The 19,034-nt window shown below is 37.2% G+C and overlaps 1 protein-coding gene across 3 annotated transcripts in view; it reads left to right on the forward strand.

Moving 5' to 3' along the window:
* FBXO38 (F-box protein 38) overlaps window positions 1-19,034 on the forward strand; it is a 55,135-nt gene that overhangs the window by 3,661 nt on the left and 32,440 nt on the right. For all 3 annotated transcript variants that reach the window (XM_055325612.1, XM_055325613.1, XM_055325614.1), the window contains exons 2-7: window positions 5,560-5,750; window positions 9,398-9,531; window positions 12,306-12,469; window positions 12,673-12,838; window positions 15,739-15,876; window positions 17,178-17,315. In XM_055325612.1, the coding sequence (XP_055181587.1) occupies window positions 5,623-5,750; window positions 9,398-9,531; window positions 12,306-12,469; window positions 12,673-12,838; window positions 15,739-15,876; window positions 17,178-17,315 (868 nt within the window). In that variant the 5' untranslated portion in view covers window positions 5,560-5,622. The remainder of the gene's footprint in view (window positions 1-5,559; window positions 5,751-9,397; window positions 9,532-12,305; window positions 12,470-12,672; window positions 12,839-15,738; window positions 15,877-17,177; window positions 17,316-19,034) is intronic.

Genomic DNA, 19,034 nt, shown 5'->3' on the forward strand with positions numbered 1-19,034 from the left:
TTTCAGCTTTTGATATTCTGGGATTCTATGCTTCTGTCAGAATGACTTTTTTGAGGTTTAGAGTCTGAGTCTTCAGAACTTGCTAACCCTAGAAATACCTAGTGCTACAAAATATATTCTTCATGTATTTATACTCACTTGTTATTTATCCTCACCTCTCCCTTACCCTCTGTGACTCCTTTGCTAGGCCCACTTCAGTGCTTCATCTTTACCTACTGTTGATTTTTCCTCCTTTGCTCTTTTTCTTCTAAGCTACTTGTGCGTTGCACCTTCCTTGCCTTGTTGAGTTTCTCAAGGGCAAATGGTGATTTGCTGAGATAGGGGTAGGAAAAAAAAAACAAGATATGGACGGGTACTTTTCTATTCTCACTTGCTTTTTATCCCTCATCCTATTAAAAGAAAAGCAATTAAGAGAGAGAGTGCACAGACAAGAGAGACACTGTCATCACTTGGATTTTGCTTGCCTTGCATGGTGTTTTCTTCTCATACAGCAATGCTAGGGCCCTGTTATACTCGGCATAGCCTGGCTAGGTATTTCACTTCAGTGAAGATGAAGCCAACTTTAGTTGTCCTTTATAGAGTTTGAGTGATGGTAGGGGCACATAAATGAATCCTTTAACAAGGAAGCTTTTTATCTCCTGGATATTGCTAGGACACCTGCCTGGAGGAGGAAAAGACCACTGTCTTTCCCCTGGCTGTGGGTCCTGACCTTTTAAGTCCTTAGATATAGGATGAAGATCTTACCTTTTACCCTAGTGTACATCTCCACAAATTCCCCACCAGAGGCTTAAAGCACAGAAGTTACTACTCCACCTGCTGCCACATAGGTAGCTACATGAAGAAATTTTCAATTCTAGGCATCATATGGGGAGAAAAATTGTGTGTGTGTGTGTGTGTGTGTGTGTGTGTGTGTGTGTCTAATTTCACCTAAAATTTTGTTAGGCCCTTTGGTAGTTTGTGTTAATGCATACTGCAAGTTAAATAGGTTTTTGTGGGCTTGGTAAGAATGTTCTCTGCATAATGTTGTATAAAGTCATATATGTGAGTAAATATCTTTTCTGAGTTCTAAGCAAGTGAACTTTAATAAACCCAATAATATTTAAGGTATAGTCTGTTTTCTGTTTGGTTTAAAAATTCAAGTATCAGTTGTACACTGGGGATACTAGATCTGATTTCCACAAAAATGACAGCTTGCAAAATAATAAGGAACACCAAAAGGTGGAATCATAAGATGAGAGTGTAAATTGTTAGTGGTGTAGATTTGTTGAAGAGACAGGGAGAAAGACTAAGAAAGATTTTTACTTACAGGATGAAAGTCAAGAACGTGGTATTCGTGAAAGGTTAGAGTTGTCAAGATTCTTAAAAGTAAAGCAAGTGCTAAAATATGATAGCTGAAGAATTCATTCATGTTTGAATAGTCTTGTTGAGGCATTTGTAGGCACAGGTAGCTGTTTGTTTTGTGTTTCTTGATTGGATTAAGATCTGATTGCATTTTTGCCTGGGTTATAAGCTTGTTGCTGAGATCTTTGAGTGCTGTAGTAGAAAACAAGGTCCTCAGAGGACAATGAGATGGTTCCTAGCAGCCTTGAAGCTAGTGGATGCATCTAGAATAATGGACAGACTGATGGATGTTCACACATTAGATATTTGAGGGTTTATTATGAGCAGAGACTTGTTTTTACCTAGAGGCAGGAGATTGAGATCCTTTCCCTTATCCTGGCTGAAATGTGGCCAAAAAAATACTATGTGAGTTTCATTTCTCTTTTCTTTTCTTTTTTCTTTTCTTTTCTTTTCTTTTCTTTTCTTTTCTTTTCTTTCTTTTCTTTTCTTTTCTTTCTTTTCTTTCTTCTCTTCTCTTTCTTTTTTCTTTTGCCTTTCCTTCTTTCTTTTCTTTTTTCTTTTCTTTTCTTTTTCTTTTTTTTCTTTTCTTTCTTTTTTTCTTTCTGATTTTATTTAGGGACCCATGAGTGGTTCAGCGGTTTAGCACTTGCCTCTGGCCCAGGGCATGATCCTAGAGTCCTAGGATCGAGTCCCGCTTCAGGCTCCCTGCATGGAGCCTGCTTCTCCCTCTGCCTGTGTCTCTGCCCACCCCTCCCCTCTGTATCCCTCATGAATAAATAAATAAAATCTTTAGATTTTATTTATTTATTCATGAGAGACTCAGAGACACAAGTGGAGGGAGAAGCAGGCTCCCTGTGAGGAGCCTGATGTGGGACTCGATTCTAGGATCCTGGGATCACAATGTGAGCCAAAGGCAGACACTCAACCGCTGAGCCACCCTGGTGCCCAACTAGACAAGTTTCTATAGGAGAAGCATAATGTTAGTCTCACAGGGAGTTCAAAAGAGATGAGAAGCTGTTTTCACAAAGGACTTAAGTTTTAAACTAGATTTTGAAAACAGATTAGTGGTGTTATAGGCAAAAAAAGGAAGGAAAGAACATTCTAGTCAGAGTTAATAGCTTATTATGAATGAAAGATCACCGTTTGCCTGGGGGAACTGCGGATATTGGTGCAGCAGGAGTGAGTGTCTAGAAGGAGTCTTAAGGATTGAAAGATGAGATGGGGAAGGTGCGATGAGATGAGATCCGGAAGATTTTATCCTGTAGAAACTAGGATTCCTTGTAGGCTGTTTGTTTGTTTAGATTTGTTTTATAAATTTTCTAATAATGAAGAAGAGTATGAAAAGTAAAAGTCTCTTGGCTACTTTCCTAAACCCCTGTTCTCCCCAGAGGTAGCCACTATTAGTATTTTGTTGTGGACCTTTCTAGAAATGTCCCATGCAAACACATGCATATTCTTTTTTCCCTTATGCAAATGAGGTAATACCTTTGACATAATCTGCATCTTGCTTTTTTTCACTTAATATGCAATCAAAGGACTGATTTAAAAAGATTTTTCTGGTTTTAGTGTTCAGTACAGTATGGTAAACAGTTATTCAGCAAATTACTTATTGTGGGCCTATTGTGTGGTAGGCTTTGTTCCAGGCCCTGGGAAGCTATTGTAGTCACCTCCCTGAGATTGATAGAGGCCTGAAAGCCTGCAGGAGTAGATGCAAGAGCAATATTATGGCAAGATTGGTAAGAAGAGCCAATCAGATGTCTGGGAAATGAGTGATCAAACGTGTTGAGGTTTATGTCACGATTTCTAATTTGAGCATCTAGTAAACTAGAGTAGGGAAAGCATGTGTGTGAATAGGAGACGGTAGTTGTGGTTGTGGAGAGAGTTCACTTTGGACATAATATTTTTGAAGGAAGTTCAAGATACTCTGATGAGGTTTCTGAGAGGCAGAGGAAACAAAGGTCAGAACTCAGGAGAGAGAGGAGCTAGAAGTGGATTTCTTTTTTTAAAGTGTGTTTGTAGTAGCAGTAGTGGAAGCCCATAGACTGAGTTGCCCCAGGCAGAAGAGGATTCTAGGGTGAATTGGCAAAGGAGACTGAGGAGTGGACCTAGAGGAATGAAGAGGACCAAGAGAATATCACTTTGGGGTCGCATGTTGTGAGGTTTCAAAGAAAAGAGTGCTTTAGCAGTACCCATACTACAGATGGGTCAAATGGGGAAGCATTGAAGAGAGCCTACTGGATTTCATGATGAGGAGGTTAGAATAATCATAGAGCAGTTGCGGGAGCTTATAAGATGGAAAGATTCATTTTCCTGGGAGAGCGCAGTGAATAGGGAAAGGTAGGCAGTGATAGAAACAGATGAGTATATTTATAACTTTTTGTGGGAAGTTCTTAGTACAAATTTTTATTTCTCCCAAGGTCTGTTAAACAAAATGGGATGGACAGCATACATATAAGCTTTTGAGAAGGTAAAAGAGATGTCACAAATTTGGTACAAGGTAGCTCATGCAGTTAGTTACTCTTTGCTGAATCCCTTAGGTCTGTACTAGGTGCCTGTTGATAACTAATCAACATAAAATTGTAGAAAGGTATTTCTGTGGTTTCCTAGGCCATAGCTGAAGAGATAACAAATTAGACGGGGGATTAGAGGTAGGTGTAGAGGGGTGTGTGTGTGTGTGTATGTGTGTGTGTGTGTGTGTGTGGGTAATGCAGGGAGAAGCAGGCATGCTGCTACCTGCATATTTGTCCTTTTTCCCTTATGCAAATGAGGTAATGCCTTTGATATCTACATCTTGCTTTAATATACAATCAAAGGACTGGTTTAAAAAGATTTTTCTGGTTTCAGTGTGCACTATGGTATGGTAAACAGTTATTCAGCAAATTACTTACTAAGAGAGGTTATAAGTGAGGGAAGAGAGAGAAGAGACCAGAACACACACAGGCACAGGAAATCTGAGGATTCACTTAGCCATGTAGTTTGCTTCCCTTTACGGATAAAGCAGAGGATCCCCAAGAACTCCACAGACTTCCGTAGTCCCTGAGGAGAGGTATCACAGAATATAATGGATATTCATACTGATAACCTGAGGTCATGAAGAAAAGGTTAAGCTTTTATTGAGTCCACTTTGTAGGAAAATAGAAGCATGTACTCCACTTTACAAAGTTTTTATAGTAAAGGTTTGTAATTAGGAAAAAGGAAAAGATGGTACATGAAATGGAGCAAGTACTATTCTAGGGATGTACTGATTTGGAACTGCACTCCTGTGCATCACTGCAGAATTACGAAGTTTAAGCTCTGATCAAGAGTTCTCTGCGTTTGAGTCCAGCTCATTTTTGAGAATTTTACCAGTGATAGTTGATAATGTTATTTAAAGGACAGTGTTTTTACAGGATTCCCTCTTAACCTGATCAACAAAATAAAACAAAACCCTCTGGGTGTTTGCTCATCTGACTTTTAATTCTCCTTCTGCCCTCCTTCCCTTCCTTTTTCTCCCTCCTCCCCCTCTCTTCCTCCATTCACCAAAGCTTATTTTAAAAACAGACAAAACATACATTTGACACAAAAGTGAAGTAACCTTTGCTAATTAATGTTTACGGGAGAGGGAAAAGGGTGGTTTTATTCTCCATCTGAAATTGTATATAAATAGTATTTAGCTTTTGAGTGGGAAGTCTAATTTTTATCAGATTTATAAAGGGGTCTGGGGTCCAAGGGTAGGGTCTAATCCCCTCACTTTAAAGGTAGGAAAATAAAGAATTTAAAGGGTGACTCAAGTTCATAGAAGTAGTTTGGCAGATCCAGGACTAGAACTCAACATTCCTTTTCTGCCTTTGTGTGAGGGGCAGACCTAGAATCAAGAGTTCCAGAACTGGAAGGGATTTTGTTAACCTAGTTTAACCATCTCTTACCTTACAGGTGAAGAGATTGGTGCTTGGGGAAATTGGGTGAATTAGGAAGAAACAATATAAAATAGAATACAAAACTCCTGATTCCTTGGATTGTTTTTTTTTTCTCATTCTAAGTAATGCATTTTTATATTCTCTACTGCTCTTCAGAAAAAGATATTCTGTGCATTCTTGGTAACGTTTTTATTAATTTGAAGGTGGTCTGTACCTTTCTTATAAAATAAACATTGTTTATGAAACTAGGTTTTCTGGGAATAACTTCTGAGTCTTAAGTTGATGTTCTTTAGTCTACTCTAGTCTCTCTGCTTGTTTTCAGTGGCTTTGAATTCAAGTAATCAAGAGGGAAGATTTGCTCTTTAATACTGGAGATAACACAGCAATGGGTCCACGAAAGAAAAGTGTTAAAACGTGTCTCATGAATAATGAAATTGCTGAGGAAACAATATCCGATGAAACAAAGGACTATATGAATCAACTTTCACATGAAGTGCTCTGCCATATATTTAGGTAAGATTTTGTGTGGTTGACTTTTACCCCCCTAGAATGTGTAATAAGTAGGAGCAAATGCTAGAGCTGCACTGTCTAGTATGGTAGTCACTAGCTACCTGTGGCCTTTAAATTCAAGTGAAATGAAAGTGAGAATCCAGTTCCCCAATTACACAAGCTTATATGTCCTGTGGCTACTGTGTAGGACAGTACAGTGAAGATAGAGAATACTACTTTTGTTGCAGTAAGCATTATTGGATATCCATTCTCTAGACTGCATCAACACTTCAGGCTTCTTGGAACTCTTATTGACTGATTTGTTGACTTTTGTTATTACAGTACCATGTGTGTACAACATAAGGCAGTGTTTCTGACTTTTTTGACTACAACCCACAGTGGGAAACATTTTCTTCATATGCACATATATGTAAGTGATTGCAATCAAAGTTTCGTGAAATAATACCATACCCATCGTTACTATATGCAGCACACACATTAAAGTTGTTCTGTGGTAAAGTTCCTCTCAGAGTCTTTTTTTAAATTATATTTTTGCCCAGAATACATTATAAACAACAGTCAGAAAAACCAAAACAAAGAACAACAAAACCCTGCCACTTCCAGTTTCCCCTGCTTTCTTCTTTCAGTCATTATCCATTCAAATAAACAGCCCTAACACACTTTGTCTCTGGAGTTAGAGACCTGACTTGGAAATCATGAGTCTAATTTACTTGCCTTGGACCAATGATTGATGACGATGGTATTGTAAGGATTCGATGAAATAATGGTTTTAAAGCACTCAACACACTGCATAGCATAAATGCTTGGTGAGCCTTAGTGGTTAGGATTTTTCATATTGCTCCATGATCTTCATAATTACCATTTTAGTCACTAGACTAAGACACGATAATTAACTTTGCCTTTGTAGTAGTCTCACATCGGGATTGTCGTCAGTTTTTGTCTTAAACAATTGCAATGAACTTTTCCAAGCATTTGGATTTTCTGCTATTTTATTTACCTAGGGGAAATTTCCATATATGAAGTTCTTAGAAATGTTTTGCATTTTTAAAAATTATTACATATTTGCAGATAAAGAAGTTTTAAAATAGAGATAGCAGAGCTGCTCTAGGGAACCATGGGCACTTTATTTTTCTTTTCCAACATAAGTTTGGAGTAGTCCTTATCTTCTACAGTTTGTTGTTGTATGACACAGCGTAGTTTTGTCAGTTCAGTTCTGTCTGGCAATAGGAAACCCAAAATAACAGAATTTTTTTTAACATAAAGTGGTACTGAAGTTCATTTGGCAGAAAAAAAGTCTCAAAATCTTTCAGAAAGTTTTTTCAGAAAAAGAGTCTTAATCCTACCAGATGTTCAAATACATTCTAAAATACGCAGTAAATGAGGATTTGGTCCTGGGAAAATTAAGCAGATAGTTGGGTAAAACAGTTGTCATATGTCGGCTCTATATGGGGATTCAAATGTATGTTGGGATCTGGCTTATGATAAACTTGGTATTCACATCAGTGAGGAAAAGCTGAGTGAATTACTCAGTGATGATGTCATAACCCAAGAACCATTTGGAGAAAGGAATAAAAGCATATTCTTATCTGTCATTATCTGATACCAAATTCTAAATGCATCAATGAGTTAAACCCTTAAAGCTGTTAAAATCTTGAAAGAGGGACGCCTGGGTGGCTCAGTGGTTGAGCATCTGCCTTTGGCTCAGGGCAGGATTCTGGAATCCTGGGATCAAGTCCTGCATTGGAGCCTGCTTCTCCCTCTGCCTATGTCTCTGCCTCTCTCTCTGTCTCTCATGAATAAATAAATAAAATCTTAAAAAAAAAGTCCTGAAAGAAAGCATAGGTAAAATTGTTTCCAGGGATGTGTGTTAGATATTTGTTGAATAATGGGAGGACATATTATGAACAAATTGGACCATATTTTATAAGTTGAGAATGGATATGATAACATTTTGCAGTTCAATATTCAAATGGAAGGAGTGGCATCAAGTGTTAACATCTTTTTAAAAATGTACTTGAAATGCCTCCTGCTCTTCAATTATGTATCTATGAAGAAAAAATACAATTCTTTTTCTGAGGGCAAATATGTATGATAATTTTCATGTGATTACTGATCTATTTGTACTTAAAAAGGGTATAAAATTTACTCAGGCATATGGAAAAATACTTTAGTGTATAACTTGATTCAGAAAACAAATTCAGTATTTCCCATTGTTTATAAAATGTGTAGTCATCATTTCTGAAAATTATCCTATTTATATCTGAGTTAAGTAAAGTGAAAATTAAGTTAGCAATAATGCTTTTTTTGTGGAAAATTATATTTGATTTTATCTCTTTAAATAGTTTGAAGGGGAAGAGACAGGGTCCAGAGGTTGACAGAAATGGAGCAGAGAAATGCTCAGCAGGCATACTTGGACTTTTCTTTTAGAATTAGCCTAATTTTTAGGAATTAGAGTCAGACCCAACTGTTGGCATTCCCTACTCTTCCTTCATCTTTCCTAGCTGTTGACTTTTTGCAGGTTAACTTTTTTGAGCTGATTTCACTACTTGTAAAATAGCACCTGCTATATCAGTGAGGGTTCTAGTAGGAAACAAGATACATATACTTGGCTGGGATTTGAAGATCATTTAATGAGAGACTATTTAGAGAGGTTTAAATAGGGTTAAGGAAGCCAATAAGAAGTGCCAAAGAGTTCAGCTTTGAGACTAGGAATAACAGAAAGCCTTAGCCTGTGGTATGTGTTGGCCAAAATGAACTGATAGTCAGATGGGTAGGGAACACAGAGAAAGAAAGAAAAAGGTTTGGGGAGGGCAAATAAAGAACAACCTACTTGGTATAGTTGTGAAACAGCAACTACAGTACAGTGTCTGTGACGCAATGTGAGCTCAAAAAAGGGCAGTTTTTGCCTTTAAAAAAAATTATCTAAGAATGCATGGAGGGGGTGTTCAGGAAGAGAGATGAGATTTTCTGATCTTTCAAAATATATATTGCTATTATTGGAAGCAACAAAAGTAGAGGTTACTTGAAAAGTTTCAGGAAGGAAGAGATAACAGGGAAGTTGGAAAAGAGGAAATTGTACTTGGACGAGGTGTTCTCACTTAATGCTTATACAGTACTTGTGATCTGAAAGATAAAAAGATCTAGGAAAAAATGTATGCTATAAACTTGGTATAGATGTTTGTTGATGGAGAAAATAGTTTCTGGGTGTTGAGTGAAGAGAGGAATTTTTTTAGCTACTACAGGAGATGAATTCTGTAAAAGCTATAAAATTATATTGGCCATGTTCAAACTAATTCTCTCTGATCTTTCTCATATTACCTTAACATCAGGGCATGATATGCACTGAGATCTTTTTCTTTTTTTTTTTTCCCCTTTGAGATTTTCTTTGTAAAAACTTTAAAGGAGTAGGCAGGTTTTTGCAAACCACTCTATGAAGGGAGCTCAGTACTTTATTTGGATGCTTGAGTATTGCTGACTCATCGGTTTTTAATGAAAAGCTTTATGTGTATGTTAATCTTAAAACCCTGCAAATATTGCTAAGGTCTTATTTCATTGAAGGGGTAGGAGCATGGAAGAAGGAAAAAAAAAACCTGTTGGTGAGAGGAAGTACTTACCCACTTGATAAATATGAGTTTCTTTCTCTCACAAAGGTACCTCCCTCTGCAGGATATCATGTGTATGGAATGTCTTTCCAGGAAGCTAAAAGAAGCAGTGACCCTATATCTGAGAGTGGTGAGGGTTGTGGATCTCTGTGCAGGGCGGTGGTGGGAATACATGCCAAGTGGTAAGTGGATCTAGCCTGTAAGGTACCCTGGAGCCCTATTGGAACCTAATAATTAATATTCCCATCAAACATCACTTGTCTTAAGATAGGCAATCTAAGTCACTTCGTTGGTAGGGAGGCAGAATTTTATCTAAATTACTTGATTGGTTTGGGTTGATAAAATATATTTTGCCTGAGGCTTTACTAGTTTATTTCCTTAAGGAGCTATGTCATATGTCAGCCTGTTACACAAATGTATGATTGGAGAACTCTCTATATATCTATTATATTTGACCAAGTGTCCTTTGTTCTATGATGCAGGTTTTCATAGTTTCCCTGTACCCTTTAATGGCATCCTCTGGTTAAACAAATATTAATCAATTTCTGTAAAGCTGGTCTAGCAGCCCACAGAAATTGCACTTCTGGAGCTTTCATTTCTTTAGCACTTTTGGAAGGCCTATACAAGGTCTTAGAGATTCTTAAATAAGACATTGGCCTTAGGTGAAGAATTCAGAGTTAGTGGCCTAACCACACAAATGGACCTTAGGTAAAGAGACCAGAAAAGAAAGTTCGTGACTTTCATTAAGGAGAGCACACCTGAAAGGAAAGAATTAGAATTAAGGACCAATCAAGGCTTCTTTTCAGTTAATACCAGTCTATTAACTAGTGCCTTTTAGTTACTGTCATGTAGCAATTTTGAATGTCTTGTTTAACCACTTTTTGTCAGCGTTATCCAGATCCTGATATTTTGAAAATGTGATGAGGTTGGGATGAGGGAGCCTTGACAGAAGTGAAGTGGAACAGGATAGTCTGTCTGCAATACGGGAATACTTTACAGTATGGGGTGCTATATCCTTTTGAAAGCGTCATCAGTCAACTGGTAACTCTTACCAGTTGGCCAGAATTAGTTATCAGTATATACACCTTTTTTGTGAAGAACATTGCAGAGACCTGAGGCTAAAACTCAGCTTGGTGAGAGGCAAACTCAGTTGTCTTCAAATACTTCAAAGAAACCATCCTAAGGGAAAAAGGCTCCTTTTATTCCAGAGAATGATCATATATAGCAAGAAAGAAAAAAGAATGAGGGCAGTGTGAAAATGACCATCATTCCGCAGATGAGATTTGCCTTAACAGAGGTTAGACCAGCAGGAATTCTGGTGTTGGGATTAATGCACTGTATAAAGAGGCAGAATTGCAGAGCTCCCATGTGATGCAGTCATAGCCTTAACACATCTGACCCTTATCAAATTAGAGAAGAATCTGTCTGCACATTGCTGACTTCTCTCAGATGGTGATAAATACCTATGAGCCCAAAGCTTCTCATCCCTACAGTGAATATAAAAGAGGATTGAAGCAAATAGTCTCTAACCTAGAATAAGATCTCATTAACTGTGATTACTAATGCCACTCTGGCAGTAGTTTAAACCTGTAGTTTAAACCCAGATTCTCTATGTAATAATGATAACTAAAGTTTTTATGTAGTACTTTATGGTTTACATATGTGATCTCTTTGGATTCTCACACAGTCTCAGTAGAGAAGGTGAAACTTTATCCATTTTTTTAACTTTATCCATTTTTTGATGAGAGGCAACATGTAGCATATGACAAAAGAAGTGAACATTGGCAGTGGTCACACTTGGTTTTGAACTCTGGCTCTCCCACTCCATAGCTTTTAAATTCTTTCAAGTTCATTTTTTACATTCATAAGTGGGGTAATTACCTTTTTCAGTGGGTTGTAAGAATAGATGAGAAAACAGAATTGTTATCCCATTGAATGACTCAGTGGTGAAGATTACTCTACAAGATGATAATAAGAACTCTTCATATAATCAGACCAAGTGATTTTTGAGGTCTCTTCTAACTTTTTAGTTCTGTGATTCTAAAGTTATCACAATCATCTGGACTGGCCCTGTGTAAATAGAACAGCTTTTAGTATGTAAGACAGTGATGTGGGGCTTCATTTACATTCTTGAGAGTTAATATTTTTTTTATTTGTCGTTAGCAGACAATTGGATTTCTCATAGCCTCCATTAAAGACAAAATACCTAGATAATAAAGTATCAACTGTATGAAACTTGTCTCCCTGCTTAACCTCACCAGATCCCCTGCCTGTCTATTTCTGTCTGGTGGATGGAACGCAGTTGGCCTCCCAGATAAATAGCTTTCTGTCAGTTCAGCATCTTTTCAGTTTGGCTCATTTATGTTCTCTTCGCTAACTTGCATCTGTCTTTTTCAGAAGAATGAACTCTCTGAAATGTCCAGGGAGTGATAGTTAAACACAGGATAGGGTAATTATTAGGAAACAGACTAAGAGAACCTAGTTTGTGATGGGATTTATATTAGAACTGTGAGCTTCCTGAAGGTGAGGATCACATCTCCCTCCTTGTTGTGTGCTCTGCAGAGCCCTAGAGGTTTAGAGGAGACTGCTGCTGATCAAGTAGGTGGTCCTTCCTAACCCACCAATCCAGTAATAGGTGCAAGTTACCTGGTTAGACGTGTGCTGCCCCTAGTCAAAGATTTCTGTACCTTAAAAGCCGCAGCAAAAAAGCCATCATAAATTAAAAGCCTCAGCTCTATAAAATATTAATTCAGAATAAATGGGGTTTCTGAAATGTTTCCTCTTTTACTAAAGGAGTATATTTTCTGTTTCGCCATTTGTTCAGCCATAGTGTTAGTCTTATAAAACTTGAAAAAGTAAACCTTTTGTTGTTAAACTTTTAAAAAATTAAAAGTGCCTAGTAAATGTTCATGCACACAAAGGTGAACTTGCCTCTAAATGCTTCTGAATTTCTCAGGCTTCACAGATTCCAGTTTTCTAACACTATTGAAGAAGATGCCAGATGTTGAACAACTCTATGGCCTTCACCCTAGATACCTTGAGAGGCGAAGGGTACGGGGCCATGAGGCTTTTAGCATTCCAGGCGTTCTGGAAGCTTTGCAGGCATGCCCAAACTTAGTGGTGAGTGTACCTGGTTGAACATTTGATATCAACTGGTTGATGAAATAATAAAGAATGAAAGAACATGCTCACTTAACATGCAGGTTTCATTCATAACAAAATTTTAAGTTCCACTGCATATTTAGCATCTTATGATACAGAAATAGAAGCTTTGGATGCTAAATTAATAGCTTTTCTTATGCTTGCTTGGCATTATTTTCTAGGGTGTGGAAACTTCTCACTTGGAATTAGTAGAATCTATTTGGACATATATGCCGCATGTTCATATTTTGGGGAAATTTCGTAATCGTAACGGAGCATTTCCAATTCCTCCTGAAAATAAACTGAAAATTCCTATAGGAGCCAAAATTCAAACTTTACATTTAGTTGGTGAGTACATGTTTCTTGGGTTACTTGTGACTCCTTGAAATGTCATATGAATGAATATTCATTGAAAAGAAATAATGAGAATTTTATAAATGGCTGTTGCAATTGATGATGGCCAAAGAAGTGCTTGTGAGACGTGTATACAAATTTCGATTTCCCATTAAGGAGTCCTAGTCCTAGATGGGGATAGGGGGGTTAGAGAAATACTGCCTCTGTTCTGTTCCCTTTTTGAAGACTGTTTGGGTAGTTTTGAAAGTTGTTAGGTTTTGGGATTTTTTTGTTTTGTTTTGTTTCAGTGAGCCAGACTTTTGCCCTTCTCTGCCCTTTTGGTCCTGGTTCAACCCTTCAAAGGAGAGTTCTCCAATGCAGCTTTCTGTGATGATGGAAACATCACGTGTTTGTACTATCCCATATGGCTCCCACAGCAGCTGGTGAAATAGAGGAACTGAATTTTTATCTTGGGTATCTTCATTTATCCAGCAGCCACATACAGCTAGTGGCTACTTGATTACACAGCCCAGCTCTAGAATATCGAGGAAGAAAAACTCAGATAGCTTAGTTTACTTGGTATCTTCTCCAACAGAAAATTCCCCTATGTCCCACCCAAAGCCAATGAAAAACTTCTACTACTTCTCTTTTTCCCTGAGAAATGGGAAATGGGGGTGCTCTTTTTGCAGAGGCACTTTATTTGCAGTGATTGCGGTGTACATTCTCCATCCAAATAGTCTATGAAATTATATCCCAGTAATTTCCACCAAAGTAAATAATAAGGGCAGATATTTTCTCAAATTTCATTTGCCACCTTTGGCTCACATTATTGAAAGGTTTTCAGGAGGACTCCTTTTACTGTCATCTGATTTTTAATATTTATTTATTAATATTTTACTTAAAGTATACCTGTTGAGTATCTGCTCTGTTGTAAGCATTATTCTGGGCACTAGTGATGGTCTTAAGAATCAGAAATTTCTGAAACCAGGTCTGGTGGTGTGGGGAGTACAGCAGGGACGGTAAGGAGTAGGTCTAAAATAGGGCGTATGTGCACAATTCTGGCTGAAGACGAACGCTCTCTAGTAGCCTTTTATTTACAAGATCAAGGATTGATTCTGATTAGGCATTTGGATATCTAGTTTGAGAATGGGTTTTTAGATAATAAAGGAATTCTGTAATATCTGATGTTTATAACACGAGCTCTATAAAGTCAGTGTTTTTCTGTCTTTATATTTCCCATGATTCATGTCATTGTTCATTGCGGATACAAGTAGTTGGTAAAGTTTGTGGAAATACATTAATTCATTTGATTAATTCAGTAGTTTAACACTGTGATGGTGTTATAAACGTGGATAGCAAATTAGTGCACGTGCTGGGAAGACTGATCATTGTGTCCTTTGTTCATAGAATTGATTTGAGGCAAAATGTGGATTAGGTATAGGATAGAGCTGTGTTGTCTGGTGGATCTGTCTCACTCTTGATACTCTTGAGTTTCCTAATCAGAATTACCACCATTATGGTAGATGCTAAATGTACCTTTGTGAATTCTGCATCTTGAATCTTAGTCTATACTCCTTGCCTCTGCCTTTTCTTCCTTTGGTCTTATCAATTTTACTTCCCATCTGCTGCCATACAGGGTGTATGTGTAGTTCAAGACTAATGGTAACTGCTTTTTGGGAAGGGGCGGGTTAAGGAGTGATCCTTATAGTGGGAGCATCCTGCAGAATTCAGCTTCTAAAGAACCAGTCTTGAAGGTACTCCAGCTTTGCTCTCTCTAGTTGCCCTTGCTGGCAGGGCTTCTACCAACTTCAATTTGCAGTTATATTAAACTGATTTTGCCAACCACTGCTTGTTAAATGTCATCACACTGGGTCCTTGGGATTTCTCTCAATTTGTGTCACTTCCTTGGCTTTTCATGAAGCTGTGGTATTTAAGTGTTGGACAAGTTCCCTGATCTGCTTCCTTCCATTTAGAACTTTAGGTTACCTGTCTTTATTTTTTCTTCCGTGTCTCCTGGTTTTTCCTTCCACTATACATCCCCTTTCTCCCAGACAGGGTCTCTCCTAAAGTTAAGTCACTTACAGATTGGAAGGATAAAATACTACCACCACTTTGAAATACTAAAATAAATGATGGGTTCTTACTTTCTTGGAGTCATGCTGACTGGCTTCTACCGCACGTTTATAAATCCTTAAGGTTCACTCATTTGTAGAAACAACTTTAATCTCTGTCTCTGGATATCATGATATTTGAAGCCAGCTAGCTTGCTTTTGTCCTGAGAAATTTAGCTTTCTCACTGATGGGACAGTGGGCATTGGTAGTTAAATAGTACTTTTGTGTATTCTTTCCATATAATTTTTTTTTTTAATTCTTTTTTTTAATGTTTTATTTATTTATGATAGTCACAGAGAGAGAGAGAGAGAGGTAGAGACACAGGCAGAGGGAGAAGCAGGCTCCATGCACCGGGAGCCCGACATGGGACTCGATCCCGGGTCTCCAGGATCGCGCCCTGGGTCAAAGTCAGGCGCCAAACCACTGCGCCACCCAGGGATCCCTCTTTCCATATAATTTTATTTTCAGTGACGTGTTTTATTTTATATCTCCTTGGTGTATGTTATCTTGGAAGAGTTGTAGAGTTATGAGAAAGATTCATGTGTGTAAAATGAAGGAATACTTTTAAAATCCCACCTCTGTATGCTTTCTAAAAAAACAACAAAGTAGAGTGTTTATGGTTTGCTTAAATTGTTCTTTATAAGCCTGTTTCAGATAAGCCAAACTTGAAAGACCTTAATTAGATAATTTGTTCTGGTGAAAATATCCATGAAGGGTAAATTGTCAACCTGAAAAGTAGACTGTTGCACTTATGCAGGATACAGGGTTTTTCGTGATTTTTGTTTTTTGGTATATGTTTTTAGGGGTGAATGTTCCTGAAATTCCTTGTATACCAATGCTAAGGCATCTTTATATGAAGTGGGTAAGACTCACTAAACCACAGCCGTTCAAAGACTTTCTATGCATCAGTTTACGAACTTTCGTCATGAGAAACTGTGCAGGTAATGATACATAGTTATTGTGGAATTATACATATGCTGTTCTAAAAATATCCAAAAGCAAACTCTAATAGCTATGCTTGTAAATGGAATTATGTTACGTTATTATTATTTATGTTTGGTAATTTATTCACCTTGTGGAAATAAATGTACTTTTGTTTTAAAGTCCTAGACATGGGCTTAGTGGGGGGATAAAAGCATCACAGTGTCTCTACATATATTTTATAGACACTTTTTACTTTCTGTAGGATTGTTACACTAGATCTCTGATTTCTTTGTCTCTGGTCTTCTAATCCTGCATGTAAATAGTAGGGTGACGTAATCTCATAAAGCAGAAAGCACTGCTTTTCTGGTATTGCTTTTCTGTTCAGAAACTTCCAGTGTCTGTTGCCCTAGATTGTCAGATGGGAACTATTCTGTTTAAAGTTCTGAATAGCTGGGGCCCCTGTCGATGTCTTTATTTCTGACTCTTTAGCAATATGTACCTTCTTATATTGTGAGGCCCCCCCTCCAGCTCTACCAGCCTTCACCTCAGTGTTTGTCTTTACACTATGTTATTGTTTTCTTGCCCTGAGGTACACACTTCCTTCCTTCCTCTTCTTTTTTTTCTTTTTTATATGTTACAAACAGACCCTGTTTTTGTAGTTGGTATGTTATGCCTTTGTATTCTTAGAATTACACAGTTTTATCTCCATGTCATTTGCAAGGTCTATGATAAGACTACTATGTTGTGATCTTCCACAATACCTCATAAAACACTGCTCATAGAGAGGTATTTATGATCCTGCTATTTATTGAAGTAAAGAGACATTTTTTAAAAAAAAGATTTTATTTATTTATTCATGACAGAGAGAGAGAGAGAAAGAGGCAGAGACACAGGCAGAAGGAGAAGCAGGCTTCATGCAAAGACCCCAATGTGGGATTCGATCCCGGGAGTCCGGGATCACGCCCTGAGCCGAAGGCAGACGCCCAACCACTGAGCCACCCAGGTGTCCTGAAAGGACAAATTTTTAACTAAGTTTTCTCCCCTTAGTTATTTTGAGGTCAAAACTATTGAGACTTCAAAGGATTTACAGAAAATACTAAGTATCTCTCCAGTATAAACTGAAAAATCCTTATGCTGAATAAATACATGGTTAACAAGCTAATATCTTCATTTCTAAGAAGTATAAATTATAGAGAGTCAACTACTTGGCTGTCAATTTTACACAGAATTTATAAGTTAATTCATTTCAGCTGCTGGTTTGAAAATTCATCTTTAAAGCAATTTTCATTGTTCTATTAAAGTATTTTTACCCCCTCAGGACCTACAAACTCCTTGAAGTATGTCCCTTTAGTAACAGGATTAGCCTCTGCCCGAAACTTGGAACATTTGGAAATGGTTCGAGTTCCTTTCCTTGGAGGTCTTATCCAGCACGTAGTTGAAGACAGTTGGAGATCAGGTATTCGTTTTTCTTTAGTTACTGAATACTTTTTAAATCAGTTTTTAAAATTATTACACTTTTACTTAGCTTCTCTTGTGAGTCTTTTTAAAAGAAAATGCGTATTAGTAATTGCCCTTTCTCCCTGGTGCCTTTGATAGAGAATAAATAACCATGAGCATGGACTTGTGTTCATTTTCTTTTATGCAATGCTAAACCTTCTCAAAGTAAATAGTGTTAAAGCATGTTTTCTGGATCGTTAATCCTTATTACTTAGTTAATCATGCATCTATTATACTTGGAATTTTTCTAAGAAATATTAGCAGGGATTTCTAATGTCCATTGGTGATAAGAGATGTTTTTTGACTTGGGCATCTTGGGCCTACAAAAGAACTCGGGCATTAGTAATGATAATGTCTAACATTTGTCTGATTCAAGTGCTTTCATATTTATCACTCGAGTTAGATCCATCTCAGAGATGGCTTTCGAAAGGAAAATATATTTTACTCTCTAGGTCCTTTAATTATATTTTAAATAATGATATGTGACAGAATGTGTTCCATGTTAAACATTTTGTTGCAACAAAAATACCACAAGATTAAATAAGCATTTAATGAAGAATGATTCTGCCTTACATTTTACTTAAGGAGTCAGCATACTTTACACAGAAGTTAATTCCAGATGAGTCAGAGACCCAAATTTTGTGAAAAACAAAAAGTTTGTAAAAAAAAAAAAAAAACCTATAAGAACGTCTTTCTGACCTTGGGTAGGCAAAGATTTATTAAACAGGATACCAAAAAGCACTTACTATAAAGAAAAAATTGATAAACTATTATATTAAAAGATTTTTCCATTCATCAGAAGGTATGATTAAAAGTGAAAAGCCAGGTTTTGGAGTGGGAGACTATTTGCAATACAGATATCAGATGAAGAACTTATATCTAGAGTATATGAAATATTTCTAAAATTAATGAGAAAAAGCAGACAACCCAATAGAAAAAAAACAAGGATATAACCTAAATAGAAAAGACTTCACAAAAGGGGATAACCAAATGGCCAATAAACATGAAGAAATGATAGATGTCATTAGTCTTTAGGGGAATGCAAAATAAAAACCACAGTGTGATACGCAAGCACTAAGATAACTATGCCTAAGCATGACCAATAGGAAAGAGACAAAGTATTGGCCAGGATGTAGAGCAATGGGGCTTCCATACACTGCTGGGAGTAAGTCTAAGTTGATATAATCACTTGAAATATTGTTTGGTAGTGTCTGCTGAAGTTGACTTTATGCATATCACTAGTTGCCTTCCTGGCTTTAAACCCAACAGAAATGTATACATATGTTCAGCAGGAGACATACCCCAAATTGTTCATAGTAGCACTGTTCATAATAGCCTCCAAATGGGAACAACCCAGATGCCCATCAACAACAGCATGGATAATTTAAATGTGACAAAAATGCAAGGGAATATTACACAGCAATGAGGATGAATTAACTACCATTATATGCAACAATCTGGATGAATCTCCTAAACAAAATTTTTAGTAAAAGAAAGACTGTAATTTTTTATTCATGAAAGTTTAAACTCAATCTTGTGAAAATTCTTTGAGCTGTATACATTAATAATTTGCATACTGTTTTTGCTGTGTATTTACAAGTTTCACAAACAAAAATAGTTGAAGTTAAAGGAGTCGTCTTTTTCCACATGGTAGATTGTAGCTTCAAACTTTGGCTTA

This window comes from Nyctereutes procyonoides, unplaced genomic scaffold, assembly GCF_905146905.1.
Source record: "Nyctereutes procyonoides isolate TBG_1078 unplaced genomic scaffold, NYPRO_anot_genome, whole genome shotgun sequence".
Lineage (NCBI taxonomy): Eukaryota > Metazoa > Chordata > Mammalia > Carnivora > Canidae > Nyctereutes > Nyctereutes procyonoides.